We start from the raw sequence: 18,029 nt of genomic DNA, 5'->3' as shown, positions 1-18,029 counted from the left end.
CTTAATACATTCCTCGCATGACTTCCAATTGTACCATTGGGAATTGTGGGGGGGGGGTGTCAATTCCTCATAACGTGAAACTAATATTTAGCCCTTGGGGATGAGGGAGTCTCTGGTTGAGCGGAGTTATTCATTCTGAGCTAATTTTGGGCATTGATGTCACAAGTCCTCCAAAAATAGTGCATTTTTACCATTTTTTATTTCCCAAAATCTATGCTCTTAGACAATATGTTTGTTGATATAGGAAGCATTCCATGTATGATAAAGCTTTATGTTTCTTGTCTTTTTGATGAGTTGAGATACTTGGGTATTGGGGATATACTTACATTGCCACATGTTCCTCCATAAAGCCTAATGGTATTTTATCCATCTCCACTAGGTTTTAGTACTTGAGGCTCTACTAAGTATATCTAGATCACAGAGACGATGTCCTACTCCTTTCTTCAAATGATATATTTTTTCCCATGCAACTAGAGCCCAATATTGATCTCTTTTGGTGCCATCCCAAAGGAAGTTCCACTGAATATTTCTTTCCTTGTTTAGAATGGTTTTGGGGGATGCCATTATTGAGAGAAGATAGGTGGTGAGTGATTGAAGGAAATATTTGAGCAAGATCAAGCAACCTACTAGATTAAGTGATATGAATGTCCAACAAGAAAGTTTAGCTTCAAATATAAGAAGAATATTTTCCCATACCTTTTTGCCTAAGAGGATTTCCAGTTAAAGGAATTCTTAGGTAATTGGATGAAAGAGAGCTCCTTTCAAAACCATGAAAACAAGATATGTGAATTTGGATAGCTAGTAGGGTATTTAAAAAGATGAATTTATATTTTTCTATGTTAATAGAGGTTCTCAAAGAATTAGGGAAGTCTTGAAGGATTTTTTCAAGGGTAAAGTCCTCTTCGATAATGGGGATTCCCAAGAGAAGAGTATCACCCACAAGTGACTTGTGCAAAGAAGAGAGAACATGGTAACCAAGAGGAATACCTTTTAGTTGACTGAGGTATAGGACTGAGTTGATATATATACCCAGCCTTTCATCCACGAAGAGAAATGTGGGGGGAAATGGGATATCCTTACATAATACCCATTGAGGGGACAAAAGTAGGAGAGGGAGACCCATTAACTAGGATGGAGAACAAAGTTTTGGAAATTAGGGCAAGAACCTAATGAATCCATCCATCTACAAGTTCAAAAATATTGGGCACGTGGAAAATAAATTTTCAACTGAATTTGTCAAATGATTTTGACATATCATGTTTGATTACCATACTTAGAGACTTATTGGAATTAAGTGAGTGAATGTGTTCATGGGCTAGTATTATGTTGTCCATAATCTATCTGCCTTCGACATAACTAGTTTCCTCGCGAGAGATAAGTGAGGGGAGAATGGGTTTTCATCAGTTTTGTGATAACTTTGGAGATGATTTTCTAGATATAATTAAATAGGGAAATAGGCCTGAAATATGAAGGAAAATAAACATTGTTTTTTTCAGGAATAACTTGAAGGTCTTATTTCATCCTTTGCACAATATAATATCATGTCAATATGTCATATTTATGGATATGTTTGCATTAATGATGCGTGATTTTTATATATTTAAGTAGTGATTTTTCATTCCTAAGCTTTGTAAGAAAACCATCAAAAATAAAATCCCTGAAAATAGTTTTGATCCGAATTGGATCATTATATTGTTTCTCATCCATCTCGATGCATTTGGACTTGAAAAGGTGAAGGAATCATATCACGGGACTGTTTTTACCGGTGGGACCCCGTTTGGGGAAACAGGTTCGAAACCTTTTGGGAGTGTTTTGAGGCATCAAACAATGTTTTTTGGGGGTAAGACTTTGCCCCCAAAGTGCAACATATTTTCATGCTATTCTACATACATAGAGAAAAATTTATGCCACTCAAAAGTTGACCTCACTGTTTTCACACCTATATTTCGGGAGGATGCTGCGTCAGCCCCCATTATTCATGGAAAATGGGCTGGCCATGTGTTTGTGATGTAAATGGCTCTAGAAGAGTCTATTTTGTAAGTTTAGTTAAGAGTTGATGTAGTCAAATTTAACCACTAGTAGGCTATCGAGCTGTGTTTATTCATGGAAAATGGGCTAGCCACGTGTTTGTGATGTAAAAGTCTCTAGAAGAGTCTATTTTGTAAGTTTAGTTAAGAGTTGATGTAGTCAAATTTAACCACTAGTAGGCTATCAAGTTGTGTTATAATAGAGCAACTAGGAGGAAGAGGCATTCCATTCTTTCTAGAACATTTCGTTTGTTGAGCAAAGATAGCCAAGAGAAATAGGTGGTAGAGCACACAGAGAAGATATGTGCACTGTAGCAGTCCACGGGCCACAGACATTACTTCTTTGTATTTGCAGCCATAATTCCAAACAGAGAAAAAGAGTGAAGTGGCCTTTCTTTGGAAGATTATTATGTTTTTTATGCTAGTGGAAAAACTTGTGAACAATTTATGAAACCAATGTTTCAGACTAGCTAGGTGAGTCCATCAGGGCAATGAGATCTGTATTTTGAGAAGAGAGAGTCGTGAAAATTATGGAGCTATTAATAGTTGTTTAGAAAGATATTTGATATCTTTTTGTTTATAATGTCGACCTGATTGATTCATAATTATTAATTAATTAACTAATTTATTTTATATATATTAATTTATTTAATTAATTTTGTTTAAATATTTATTTAATATTATTATTATGATTTTAAATTTTAGGTTTTAATGATTGAATATATCTGAAAGCATTTGTTTGTTATATATATTATATTATTTTATGTGTTAATTTATTTATTTGTATTATATTATTTTATTTAATTGTATATCATTTATTTAATTATTTAATTATTTTTATTTTTATTATTTTTTATTATTTATATTAAATTTAATTACTTATTATTCATTCATATATATATATATATATATATATTAATTTTTTTTGTTTATTATTATAATAATAATTATTTTTTTATTTAATACAATTTAAACATTATTCTTATTATTATTAGTTATTTATCTATTATTATTATTATTATTATTATTATTATAAAGATATATAAATTTTTTTTTTGTTATTTAATTATATGATATGTTATATAAATGAGTTACTTGTTATGAATTAGTTTGAATTGAAGTAATTTTTATTTTTTAATTAATTTATTTATTTATTTATTTTGACTTATCAAATGTTATTAAGAGGGAGTATTAGATTAATTTAATGCTTTTTCATTTTATTTAATAAGGGTTTCTAGGTGCTACTTAATTTAAGACCGTCATCCCTATTCATGTTATTGGAGGATTTCTCAATTTCAATTGCCTCTTTCACCCTTCTTTTTAAATAATGGTCTTCCTTGTGGACTAATTTTGCTTGTTCCATACAGATATAGTGTGAGGAGAAACATGCGTGCTCTGCTAGACCTGATTTTTCTGACCTATTTCTTGTAATATCATTAATGTGTTCTTTTAATCTTATTCCAAAGGATCTCCCTATTTCACCTATATAAACTTTACCGCAAGAACAGGGAATCGAGTATACTCCTTTGTGATTTTTTGGGTCTATTAAGTCCTTAGCAGACTCAAGCATGTTTTTTAGGGTGTTAGGGGGCGTGAATGCAACCATAATGTTATGCTTGGCGAGAACTCTGGCAATTTTATCTGTGGTTCCTTTAATATAGGGTAAGGAGATTCTAGGGTTTTCAAGAGATTTTCTTTTTTGTTTATTGGTTATGGAATCTTTAATTATTTTATGGATAATGTGTTTTTGATAGCCATTGTTTACAAAGACCTCATGGAGATGGTTAAGTTCTTCCTCTAAATGTTCAGGGTCAGAGATTCTGGAGGCTCTGGTGGCTAGGGTTTTGATGGCACCAACTTTTTGCTTCGGATGGTGGTGGGAGTTTGAATGAAGATACTTGTTAACGTGTGTCTGCTTTCTGAAGACCTGGTGGCTTAGCTTGCCATTTTTCTTGGTAAGGAGGACATCTAAGAAGGGGAGCTGGTTGTCTTTTTCAATTTCAATAGTGAATTTTATGTGTTTAGAGAGGCTATTTATATGAGATAAAAATTCCTTAAGTTTGTCCAAACCATGGCTCCATTTAGCAAAAATGTCATCTACATATCGTTTCCATTCTTCAGGGGTAAAGGGGAAAGACCTAAGGGCCATTTGCTCAAAGTGTTCCATGTATAGATTGGCAATCAATGGTGATAATGGAGAACCCATTGCAACGCCATGTGTTTGCTCATAGATTTTTCCCTTGAAACTGAAGTATGAAGATTTAAGGCAAATGCCTATTAGTTCCACCGTTTCAAGGTCTGTGATTTTCTTCAATACTTCTAAGGCTTCATCCACTGGAATCATAGTGTAGAGAGACACTACGTCAAAGCTAACCATTAGGTCATTGTCACTAAATTCTAGGTTTTTGATCCATTCTATGAAGGAAGCAGAATCTTTGATGTAAGAGGGAGTGTTACCGGATAAAGGTCTAAGTTTGTTCGCAAGATATTTTGCTAACCAATAAGTGGGAGATCCTATAGTGTTTACTATAGGTCTTAATGGAACACCAGTTTTATGGATTTTAGGCACTCCATAAATTCTAGGGATAATGGCATTATTAGGGATTAATCTGTTCTTAATAGTGGCATCAAGAGAGGAGTTTTTAATTTTGTTACTTACTTGGCGAAGGATTTTGCTGCTAGGATCCTTGTTCAGAACTCTATAACAGCCACTATTGTTTAGGTGTTCTTCCATTTTATGATCATAATCTGTCCTATCCATGATAACAGTGGCATTTCCTTTGTCAGCTTTTAAGATTATAATGTTTTTGTTATTCTTGATGTTTTTTAGGGCTATGGCTTCTTCTTTGGATATGTTGCTGGGCGGAGGTCTGGCATTTCTGAGAATTTTGGAAACATCTTGTCTTATTTCTTCTGCTGCATTTTGATCAGTGTTTTTGATAATGACTTCAATGTTACTTATGATGTCAGTTATAGGAATTTTGGCTGGAGATAATGCAAAATTTAAACCTTTTTCTAGAAGCAGTTTTAAGTTATCATCTAAAACTAGCTGTGAAAGATTAATTACCGTTGATTTTCTGATAAGGTTGTTGAGCAAAATCGCAGAGTTCTTGATATTGCCGCACGCAGCGGCATGAGAGACATTGTTAATTTGCTGTTTTGAGCTATTTGAATGGGCGCTAGAATTATTATAAGTAGTAGCGAAGGAGGATACATCCTGTGCTGTCTCAAGAGGCTCCAACAGATCCTTGTTTGGCGTATGCTTAAGCTCCTGCTGCGTGGTGACGTGCTTTTGAGGAATGTTGAATTCATTCTGTGTAGGGTTGAGACTATTGCCCAGGTATGCATTTCTGTACAACTGCGTGGGGGGATTCTACGTATTGACAGGTTTTTGAGGTTCGTTGAATTCCTTCTGCGTAGGGTTGTTGGAGAGACTGCTGCCCAGGTCCGTATTCATGTCCAGCTGCGTGAGGGGGACCTGCGTATTTTGTATATCACTGATTTGAGGATTGGGAAGAGCACAACCTGGATACAAAGTTATGGGAGAATGATGATGGGAGGGGCTGGGCGTGGCCTGGAGAGATTTAGAGTTGGAATACCAGTTAGGTTTTTGCCTATTTAAGGGAGAATCTTCAGAATTACTCTTGAAGTCAATGTTTCTCAGTGCGTTAAGTTTTTTGGTTTTGTTGGCAAGAGTGAAATCAAGAAATCTCTCAGCTTTGGCGAAAGTGAGGGCGTCTAAGTACTGCCAAAGATCAGAGCTAAGAGTTGATGACAGCCGAAGGTGTAAGCCCAGAAGATTTTCAGATATTTTAATTAATCGAAATCTGGCAAATTTGATTTCATGTTTTATGAGGGTTTTACTAAGTTTATTGAAAAGAGAAATGTTTCGACCTCGTTTAAGCGGATGGCTGCATTTGGCGAAATTTGGAGTGAGGTTTTCATCTCTACATTGCTTTAGAAATATGAGATTGGATAGGTTTCTAGCTCTTGAAATTCTCATCTTCTCAAAATTTACAGCATTGTTCAGTATGTCCCTTCCATGGTGGGACTTAATGGTGTTAAAGAGAGATTCCATACAGGCTGGCAGAATTTTATGTTAGTGGAAAAACCTGTGAACAATTTATGAAACCAACGTTTCAGACTAGCTAGGTGAGTCCATCATCAGGGCAATGAGATCTGTATTTTGAGAAGAGAGAGTCGTGAAAATTATGGAGCTATTAATAGTTGTTTAGAAAGATATTTGATATCTTTTTGTTTATAATGTCAGCGTGATTGATTCATAATTATTAATTTATTTATTTTTTTTATTTTTTATATATTAAATTATTTAATTAATTTTGTTTAAATATTTATTTAATATTATCATTATGATTTTAAATTTTAGGTTTTAATGATTGAATATATCTGAAAGCATTTGTTTGTTATATATATTATATTATTTTATGTGTTAATTTATTTATTTGTATTATATTATTTTATTTAATTGTATATCATTTATTTATTTATTTTTATTATTTATTATTATTTATATTTATTTTCTGTTTATTTATTAAATTTAATTACTTATTATTCATTTATATATATATATATATATATATATATATATTTTTATTTTTTTTTTAATTTTTTTTGTTTATTATTATAATTATTATTATTTTTTTATTTAATACAATTTAAACATTATTCTTATTATCAGTTATTTATCTATTAGTGTATTATTGTTATTCATATCATTATTATTATTATTAGTTATTTTGTTTCTCTACCTTTCTGCTTGATTTATTTTTACATGCATGCACTAATTACAGTTAATTTTACAAATCTAGAAATTAAATAAACTTGTAATGGTGTAGAATCTCATATTTTTAATATGCGGATGAAGTTCATACTCATTTAAATAACATAATCACCATCAATTACTTCCCTCCATAATTTAAGCAAGTATTTACATAAAGATGGATATGGATAAGATGTAAATAAATATACTACTAGTAGTTACTTAACACCATTATTTATGTTTTCCTCAAAGCTTATGTAAGAGTAAAATTGTAAATATGTAGAATTCATAGTGGTTACTACCCACCAAAATTTATACAATTCCTTATTATTAAAATGGGAATATATTTGTGTAGTGATTATAAGAAACACATCCAAATTAAAATATTTAAAAATAGTTCATGATGATGATGATGATGATGATGATGGTTAACGTCCGCTGAGACCAAATAATGGTCTATCATACCTAAAGAAACAAATTATCTATTTTGATTTAAGATTTTATTCCTATGCTCAAAAAGCTTGGAGAGAAGCCTCCCGAGCTCGCTATAATTTTGACATTGTAAAAGGCTAGGAAGGTCAGTATTGTAACAAAGATTGTGAAACTGAGATCTAATGTGGTTATACGCGGGGCACTCTAAGAGGAAGTGGTTTTCATCCTCGATGTTCCTATTCTTACATATATGGCAGATCCTTTCCGTCCATGGCGTTTTAGGAACTGCCCAACGACCTGTTTCACTATGGAGCTCATGAGAATTCGTTCTAATCTTTGCTATATTAATTTTCTTCTTTGAGCTAGTTAAAATAGAGAGATACTTTTGATCTTCTAGGGTGGGGTTGATGACCTTCTTATAGTAACTTAATTTTCTTTTAGCCGCTAAGTCTTTCTCAAACCACATTTTTTCTTTGAACTTAGAAGTAACAATATCTTTAATGTTATTTATGTTTTGCAATGCATCATTTTCGTTGATCTCCCAATAGTTTAACCAGGCCCTTGTGTCTTTATGCCACCCTCGATTGAGCCTTAGGTGGTTTTGGCTAGAATTTAAAGCTAGCTTAGGAAGTCTATGATCGTTTATGTTACTGATTTTGTGCTTGTACAACAGAAACCTAAGCATAGCTAGGCTCTCAATAGGGGAAAGACCTGCTTCTATAAGGAGAATAGGATAGGGTGTATTACTTTTAATTTTCAGGTTATAAGTTATAAAACGCTTCTGGATTTGCTCAATCTTTCTCCATGATTCTCTGGAGATGCTGCAACCCCAAACCTCACAGCCATATAAGATAACAGGAGTGACTAAAGTTTCAAAAAGGAACTTCTTTTTATCCCACATTACAAGGTTTGCAATTTTACAATTATTTTCAAGACCATAGTAAGCTTTCCACCCCCCATTAATCCTTTTCTCAATGCTATGGTTCCAGTTGAGCTTGTGATGAATATCAATTCCTAGGTACTTGTAAGAATACACTTCCTCCAAGTTATTATTTTCATACATAAAATTAGCGTAAGTGTCCTTTTTGGATTTGATAATCATAACTTTTGTTTTGTCAGTGTTAACAGTCATACCCATGGTAGAGCAGAAATCCTTAAGAAGCCTGAGTTGCTTATTAAGATCAGATGGGCACCTTGCCAAAAGAACAATATCGTCAGCATAAAGAAGAAGGATGACGACTATCCCTGCTAAGATCGTGCCATCACATCCTGCTTCCTCTAAATAGCCTTCGAGCTTATCGATGTAAATGCCAAATAGGGTAGGGGAGAGGGGGCAACCTTGTTTAACTCTGATGTTACACTTAATATCTTTCGACCACTCTTCATTGCTCTTTAGCTTGGCAATTACATTCTCGTATAACCTTATAGCGACAGCTCTCAACTCGAGAGGAACCTTTAGCTCTTCTAATCTATTCCAAAGGTTGGATCTAGGAACCGTATCGAAAGCCTTTCTAAAGTCCACAAAGCAACAAAATAAATTGGATTTATCATTACGACATTCCTCCACAATGATCCTAAGCGTAACAAGGTGGTCTGTTGTTCAGTGATGCCTTCTGAAACCTGCTTGGCCTTTAGCCCGCTTACCTTCACTTTCAAGCCATATGCTTAACTTTTTTTCCAAAATACTACCATATAACTTGGCTAAGAGAGGGCTGATCATAATTGTTCGATAATTAGAGGGGTTATTTGTATCCCCACTTTTAAAAATAGGGATAATGAAGCTCTCAGTCCAAGGTTTAGGGAACCCTTGCTTGACTGCTTGATTGAAAAGCTTTTCATATTTATCATTCATTACTTCCCCGCGTAATTTAAACAAATTTTTGCATGAAAAAAGCATAGATATAAGATGTAAATAAATATAAATAAATATACTTATGAAGAGTTACTTCCCACCACTCTTCATGTAGGAGTCAAATTGTAAATGTGTAGACATCTCAATTCATTAGTTCCTTCCAAAATAGGGCTTGTGAGTTTAGCATTGACCAATGCGAGTTATAATGTTTTATATAATATTGTCTTAAGGATAATAGCATTGACCAATGCTAGTTATACTGTTTTATATAATATTTTCTTAAGCATAATTTCTGACTTGAGTGATAGGTGCTTGTTTTAAATGAATTGTTAATTTCACATTCAATGAATTTATTTATAATCAAAATTTAACCTGTTGTTTTTGGGTGTTTCTTTTCCATACTTCCAAAATATACTAATTTAAATAATAATAATAATAAAATGTTATAAAAAACTACCTAATAAGTTCCTTACACATTATTCTGTAGGCATGGTCTATATTGGAATTGGGCTTGAGAAATTTTGATTTTTAAATAAACTATTGGACAAGACTTTATTTCAAGAGTATATTTTTCATCTAATACATCATTTTAGGAATAATATGAAAAGTATTGGAATGGATTTTCACTTTCAAATAAAATAATAACATATTTAATTTAAAATTATTTTATGTAGGGATTTCGGTAAATCTAAATAAAAACTGTCAGATTTCATAATTTTAAGTGATACAGAAGATTTTGATGGTGCTAAATCCATTTTCACCATAAAAAAAATGATTCAAATACTACTTTTACAAGATTTTTTGAATTTTTTGCCCAAATTCCTATCACTTTTGACTGTCCAAAGCAACTTTATTAAAATCAAAACATAACCTATTTAATTTAAAAATAATTTATTTTACTACATTAAGCGCTTTAATTGAGGTGATTAGTTGACTTTTGAATCAGGTGATTGAACGCTTCCTCTGCCGGAGCGGCTCTCACTAACCGATTGAGAAAGAATAATTTAATGGCAGTACGGGTTTGGTGACCATTTTTTAAACTCTGATTTAACTCGGGATGCGTACCAGGGCTTGGCTTCAGGTTCAGGACCATGCATATAATTATCAATCAAATGAACAGTCGGAAACGCTCATGGCATCTTATATTTCGACAAGTCCTACAATTTCAAAATGTTCAAGTTGTCACGTCAAAATTGGATGATGATTATTTGCTTTTAACATTTATCATTTTAAGCATTATGTAGAGTCATAAGTGTTTCATTTTTTCACGATTAAGCCAAAAAAATCCATTTTATTTGGGAATTATTATAATTTTTTTTTTTAACATTTGAGTCTGGCAATAAATTAATAAGTGTTTGTTGAAAATAAGGTATATAATAAGACCTAAAGATAGTTAGGATTTGTGAATGAAAATTTTCTTCATAAATAGAAAATTTATATTGAAAGATTTATGTGATAGTTAAGATTTGTGAATGAAAATTTTGATTGTTAAATAGAAAATTTATGTGATTGATAATTTTATTTGAGAAATTTGAATTTAAAACAAATTATATTATTTTACATTCAAATAAATTAACAAGATAACATATATCAACTATATTTATTAATATAATTTTTTTACTCATTATATACTCCAGAGAACAATTGATGCCAACAATACCATATATCCTAAAAGTAAATAAGACCTTCGCAAGTTATTACTGACTATCCATTATAAACAACATGTGAATCCCCACTTCAATCCCTGAGCTTAAGTAGATTGCAGATTCCCTAAATATTCGGGAATCAGACCGACACCATGTCTATCCAATTTCTAAATATTCTGGGAATCCGCAATAGACTTAAAGATGCCCCACTTCAATGACGGCGGTTGTAACAAGACCACATTTATCCAAAGAACTATTTAAATAAACTACGTGAACTTGAGATGTTTTCTGCATTTCCTATCGTATAAACTATGGCAAAATGTTCTGTACATTCTTTCAGACTTTCACATATTTTTCTCTCTGTACATCGGTTCAATATATCTATTTTAGGAAAGTAGCATTAACAAATAACATGTTTGTTCATATACAGTTCTAAAAAACTTACTCGTAACAATTAACCTGCTGGTTCATAAACAGTTCTCCGCGCTGCCTCCGACTCAAACGATATGTTCAAGATTCCAATAAATTCCATGCCATATCCTTTTAAAATGGCATAAAATTTGGCCTGAAATTAGCATCACCTTGATGTGATGCATATTCTGATAAGTGTCATCTCTATCTCCCATAATGGAGGGTTGAGGCTGTAATGGACGAGCCTCCACCGCAAGCGGAGCCAGTAGAAGTTGAGCCGGAGTAAACATTTGAATACGAAGCAGGAGGGCGAGAATGAAGTCCCTGGTTTGATGGAAAAACTACATAGATGGCCAACGGCCTTGAAGAAGGAAGCTGCATCAGCTTTTCACTGGGGTTTATGAGAACCTGCAGCGCTTGTCTGATTGACGGACGCAGCTGGGGATCTGGATGCGAGCAGGCAAGTCCCAAAGTTAATGCTCGTTTCATCTGTTCTTCGTCAAAATCTCCATCCAATCTCGGATCCGCGGCCTCGATAACTGTTTCCTCCCGGTGAAGTTCCCAAATCCAATCCACCAAATTCCCCTCCGACAATGGCGGCTTTCGATCCACAACCCGCCTCCCGCTTGCTACCTCCAACACAACGACCCCGAAACTGAAAACATCGGACTCTGCAGTAGCCTTGCCGGTGTACCCGCACTCTGGTGCCACATAGCCGGGCGTCCCCGCCAGCATCGTGGTGACAGCCGGATTCGTTTCATCATGTTCAATCAGCCTGGCGAGGCCGAAGTCCCCCAGACGGGCATTGAATTCCCCGTCGAGCATAACATTGCTGGGCTTAATGTCCCGGTGGACGACTCTTTGCTCCCATTCTTCGTGAAGGTACAGCAACGCTGAAGCAAGCCCGCATAAGATTCTGTGTCTCCGGGTCCAATTCAGATGGGGCTGATCCTGATTCTGATGGCTATACCCTGGCTGCCTGAAGATGAACCTGTCGAGGCTCCCGTTGGGCATATAGTCATACACGAGCAGCAGCTCGTCGCGTTGGTGGCACCAGCCCCGTAACTGTACCAGGTTCCTGTGTCGAAGCCGACCTATGGTGATAATCTCCGACCTGAATTCTCGTTCTCCCTGTCTTGACCCCGCAGAGATTCTCTTCACAGCTACTAGTGTCCTCGCCCTGTCTGGCCCTTCCAGGCTACCCCTGTAAACGCTCCCGAAGCCGCCGGTTCCGAGAAGTTCAGTTTCGCTGAAGTCCTTTGTCGCGGTTGAAAGAAAATTGTAGGAGAATCGGTGAGGAGCGTACGACGAGGCCATCGTTCGGCCCTCCAATATCGCTAGCTCCCCGCTGAACAGCCGGCCTGAGTTCGCTCTCCGTTTTCTAGTTCTATCGATGAACCACGCCGACAATCCCAACAGTACGGCCACGACGATGATGGAACCGGTAAGGAGCCCGACTTTCAGCCCCCTGCTTGTGGACCTTCCGTGGGCTATGTTCAGAGACGAGTCGGGCAAGATCTCCGAAGTGAAATTCCAGTCCAAAATACGCTGAATCTCGAAAGAATTCCCCGTTGCAGCCGAGAATCCCAGGTACGCTGATCTCGGAACGGTTCTTGATAGCTCTATTGTGTGGTTTAGGATGAACGAATAGGGAATTGGTCGGTCTGCATAGGCGGCATATATTTGCAGGGTTTTGCTCCAGCCATCGTAATGGATTCGAAACCTTATCGGGCGCCCCGATTTGATATCGATGCCGTTTTGACCGAGTATGGCGGTTGCGTCGGATTTGATACCCTTGACGTCTATACCGACATGGTTGTCGTCCGGATCGATTTCGTTCTTGAAGGTGTCGAATTCGATGGCTAGTTGATTGGTTGTGTTTCCATCTGTGGATGAACCGAACAAGCCCAGAGATCCTCCGGAGCTATCTGGGAAAAAGGGTCCGTCGTTGGGGACGATGATGAAGGCCAGACCGTCACCGTTGAAATTCTTCAGCCCGTCCGGAAGGATGATTGTCTGAACGAAGATGGTGAAGGTGGTCGTAAATGTGGCCGGCCAGAGCGTGATGGGTTCACGGTAAAGAACCCTTCCGATGCACTTATACATGTCAGAATATTCATGGGAAGCATCGGATGTAGTGTTCGGCGATGGAGTGAGATCGATGTAATCAGCTGAAGAATTATAGGAAGCATTTCCCATGTATATCAACTCGTTGCTGTTGTCGTTGCCGAACGACGGGAAAGAGAAACCAGACGTAGTATTTCCATGGGACTGTGCAAGGGACACCATAGCCAGGATTGGGAAGAGAAGTGCCAAAGCACAGAGCTCCTCCTTTACACCCACCATGATAATCAGACTACAGAATGAAACAACAGTCGAGCAGAGCGGCTGGTTACTTATTAGCAGTCACAACGGACGTTCGTATTCATCAATTAAAGCACAGAAAATTATAGCACCTCAAAATCAAACAAACAAAAATGGGCAGAGCCAAGGGAGAGCGATATGATTATGATATTTCTTTCAAAAGTATTCATACTGACCACGCAAAGTTTAAGAAACAACTGGAATTATTGAGACGCAGCCATACAAGAAAATCTCGTGCGATGAATCAGAATAAATCCGTAAATTGCAATGGAAAATCATACTCAAAAGTATAAGTATGTAGTCCTGTCTCAGAAATCTATGGGGCCAAACTTCTCCACCTGACCATTAAACCACACCCAAGGAATGGAATTGAAATGACCAGTCTACCATCAGTCACATCTGGATATAGCCTAGTTGCACATGCAGAACCTGAATCTGTTACTTGCTTTAGCAAAGAACACGGTCGAATGAGGCTAAAGGGGCCATGCCATGCTTAGAGTCAACCCTAATCCTAGAACGTTGGGGGCTGCTTCGCAGCAATTTTCATCACCCATCGCTTGCATCTCGAGATGCCTTGAAAACTGTGAGCTATTGAGCTACCGGAAGAAACTCTTTCACGAGCATTTTATGTGACATCTTAATCAACATTCTCGCGATTCCATAAAGGGTAAAGTTCAAAGATTTTTATCATTATATATATATGTGGGGTGAAATTAAGCCTCTTTCGAAGTCACCTCGGGGATATAAGTCTCGTGGTATCACTTTCAGTTTATTAGTTCCCATCAAGTCACAATTTCCGTTTCATTTTCATCCCCTTCATGGTAAAGTTCAATCTTTATTGTGAAGTTACCAGTTAAAATTTCCGAAGGAAGATGAGTAGTTTCCATCGAGTCACATCTTCAAGGGATCAATGTTAGAAGCAATTTTTGGAGTAGATAAAATATCTCATCAAAGGATTATATATGTATAAAATAAAATATTTTTTAATAAATAAAAAATAAATTATCATTTTATCTAAATACTACAACACCACACGTACAAAACCAAGAAATTCTCATAAAGAAATGAATATAACCTTTAGCCCAATGATCTATAGCCATACGTTATAATGAATGATGAAAATGTAGACTCTGATGCCTACGCATTGATGAGTCGGTAAACTATTACATCTAGTCATTGATGTTTGCTTGGTAAACTATTAAATCTGGGCATTGATGATAGACACGTGAATTTTTAATGGTAAGTTCATAGTAATGTCCACTTTTAAAACGGTTGCGTGGTTCATTTTCTAATTGTAAATTAACATTCCCAAGTACAAACAAACAATTTACATGGTTATTTTCAAATTTACGTCTTTTCTGTCATTTGCATAAATTTTTATTAAAATATTGGTCTATTTATTTAATTTTATATTAACATATAAACATGTATATGATTAATTTGTTTTTGTAAAATCTAATTTTAGAGATATTTTTTTTTTATTTTTTAATATATATTTTAAAGTTTGATAACACTATATTTTCATCATGTTTAATTTTTCACTTTTATGAGATTCAAAGACTTTTAAGTTCAATAAAACTTGTTTTCTACGACCATTACTAATAAAACTATCTCATTTTTTTTTAATATTTAATTAAAAATATTAATTAATATTTTATTATATAATTATTTTTTATATCAATAATAATAAACGTAAAATTTTTCTTTACAACTACCCTATTAAAATAATAAGGTATAATACCTATATTTCTATCCTTACCCACTCACTATATACGTAGATATATCAATTAATTGGTTTAATGAAATTTTATTTTTATTTGAAAATTGAATTTTGAAGATGCTTTGTTTTTCTTAAAGATGCTAGTTAATATTTTGTTGTATTAATCAAGTGTTTTTTTGGAAAATAAATAAATAAAAAGTATTAGGTTAGTTATCAAATAAAATGTCGATTTTGTGTTATAATTCTATCTTGCATATTAATAATAAAAAATAAAGTTTTTATTTATAACTATCACATTTATGAAATGATTTTAATTCAAACTGTCATTTAAACATTTGTTTCAACCTAGAGTGAGATAGCTTTTCTTTTTTCCATATATTTGGGAGAAAGAAAGTATTTTTCCTTATCAATTTAAAATTAAATTTTTTTAAATAATTTTATAATAATGATCAAAATACTAAGATAATATAAATTTTAATATAATTTTCAATTTTATCCAATATCATTTTTGCATAATAAAACATTGTGAAAAACTTAACACAATTTCAAATAAAATGGATAAATTAATAAGATTTTAAATTTAAACTTATATTTTGCATACCATGGAAAAAAAATAAGGATATGAAAATACCATAATGTATTACTAGCAATCTTAAGTAACCTGAGATAATATAAAGTATTATAATACTCTAACATATAAATTATAAATTATATTAGTTTAGATTAATCTTATTCTTAAATTTATTAAGATAAATCACATTGGTTAAAGTGTAATTTTTTATCTTTTAATGTGAAACTTGGAAAAAAATGGATTCTTTATAGATTTTTGGTTTAGATGGATTTTAGTTGGTTCTACACACAATGATGCATATATATACCATATTGAGCATGGAAGAAATTACACATCTCCTTGATTTTGAGCTCAACGCATGTGCCCACACACACATAAACTTCATGTTGAGCATTGAAGGAATTTCAAATCTCCTTCATTTTGAGAAATGAGGTTGCAATTTTCATTGCTTAAATTGCACTTTTTGATGCATAAATGGATCCAATGACTTGAAAATCCCCTTTTGCACTTAGATTATGTAGACTACATGCATTGAACTTGCAATTACAACAAACCTTTACTTAATTTTGGACAAAATTTGTAATATTTCATTTTCTTGCCATGGTCAAAAGGACAGAATCTATCCATTGTATTTACCGTGGTATTTTCCCATGGTATTTGCCTTCATTTGTGAGGTAAAACAATAAAATAAGGCTTCTAGAGAGTCCATTAGGCCTATAAAAGGGGATAGGAGCTAGGCATTTGGGGGCATCTTGAGTTTGTCTATCCTATTGTGTCTTGTTGAGAACTTGGCAAGGCTAGTTCTAGTTTGATCCCCGGGATGAAAACCCTATGGGTGTAATCTGCTTGGTGGATCCATCTAGGGTCCATGATTATGCTTTAATGTCCTTGTTTTCTCATTTGAAGAGAAATTGTGCATGCCATTGCACGAGCTCCTTTTTTTTTCCAGTTATTAATATAAATAAGAGGTTGCATTTTCAGATCCCCTTATGTTTATTGTTTTTAAAGAAAACTTTTTAACAATAACACTAAAGTGTGGGAGATCTATAAAAAAATTGACATTTGGGATCTTACAGTAGTATCAGAGTTGTGCATCCCGCTAGCCGAAGGATCTTATGTAGGGAACTTCGGTGGGATTTACTCTCATCCTAGCCAGCATTGCATGATTGAGGGATTGTTAATTTATAGCCACATACAAAGGATTTTATTTTGGATTGTGTCATCATGTTGTTGTGTGGCCAATGGCCATTTGCGGTAGTGTTGGGCCATATTCTAGCCAATCCTATCATCCACGATTTATTGCCTCAGGAAAAGACCCAAGGGTCGATCCATCATCTTTATTAATGGGTACGAATCAAAGCCTCGATGCCGCATACAATGTGGGGTTGTTTTCCAACCTAGGTCCATTCATCATTGTATGGTCTAAGGTCCTGGGTTGTTCATGCATCAAGTGGTAGTCATAAGGGCTCAATTGTTGGAAGCCACACATATCACTATAAATATAGTTACCGATTAAACGAGAAAATTATCGATTCCTATTTTTTGAGGTAGCAAAAAAAACACCCAATTTTGAAAAATGGTTATTCAGAATAACCTTTTTTTCTGGAGCATTTTTTGGCACTCTAAATTTTCTTATGAACACTTTTTTAGATGTGAGTGATTTTCATGTTGATTTTGAAAAGTGTTGATACAACATCAACCACTTTTTTTTAGAGGGTTTATTTTTGACACATAACATTTTCTAATGTCTTCTTCTTCCCTGAGATATTTATTTTTAAGTGTGTTTATGTATTTGTGTTTTTTTTTTCTTTTCATTTTTTTTTGTAATAAAATATTCATTTTTTCGAAAAATTAAAGAAATTAAAAAATGTTCAGTATTTTAAAATTATGATTTTCCATATGTTTATGCATCGTTAATTAATATTTCAATGCACATCAAACAATTGTCACTAAAAAAACAATATTTTTATACATATGACAAAAAATACACATTTTCAATATAAATACAATGAAAAAAATACACATTTTGATATTTTTTTGTTAAAAATGGCATGTTAAATAAACAAATTTTCTGGGAAAAACTTAACCATTTTTTTAAAATGACCTTTTTTTTATGAATTTTATGTTAAAAACTAATAGTAATCACTATTGTTTCACAAAAAATAATGATTCACATAAAATTATAGTTAAAATTAGATAATAAAAATATTAAACATATAACAAGAA

General features: G+C 34.0%; 1 protein-coding gene across 1 annotated transcript; it reads right to left on the bottom strand.

The window, feature by feature from the left end:
- Positions 1 to 11,016: 11,016 nt before the first annotated feature.
- LOC149231617 (L-type lectin-domain containing receptor kinase IX.1-like) lies at positions 11,017 to 13,899 on the bottom strand. Its single transcript, XM_089376335.1, has one exon. The coding sequence runs from the start codon at positions 13,492 to 13,494 to the stop codon at positions 11,353 to 11,355; it is 2,142 nt and encodes a 713-aa protein (XP_089232461.1). The 5' UTR covers positions 13,495 to 13,899; the 3' UTR covers positions 11,017 to 11,352.
- Between the last annotated feature and the right edge of the window lie 4,130 nt (positions 13,900 to 18,029).

Source organism: Pinus tabuliformis, chromosome J, assembly GCF_031772625.1.
Source record: "Pinus tabuliformis cultivar Carrire ecotype Pingquan chromosome J, CPIR1, whole genome shotgun sequence".
In the NCBI taxonomy this organism is placed as follows: Eukaryota; Viridiplantae; Streptophyta; class Pinopsida; order Pinales; family Pinaceae; genus Pinus; species Pinus tabuliformis.
Note: the sequence above shows the minus strand (reverse complement) of the source record. Positions and strands in the feature narration are given on the sequence as shown.

Coding starts and splice junctions, on each gene's coding strand:
- LOC149231617 (XM_089376335.1), bottom strand. CDS start 13,494: ATGGTGGGTGTAAAGGAGGAGCTCTGTGCTTTGGCACTTCTCTTCCCA.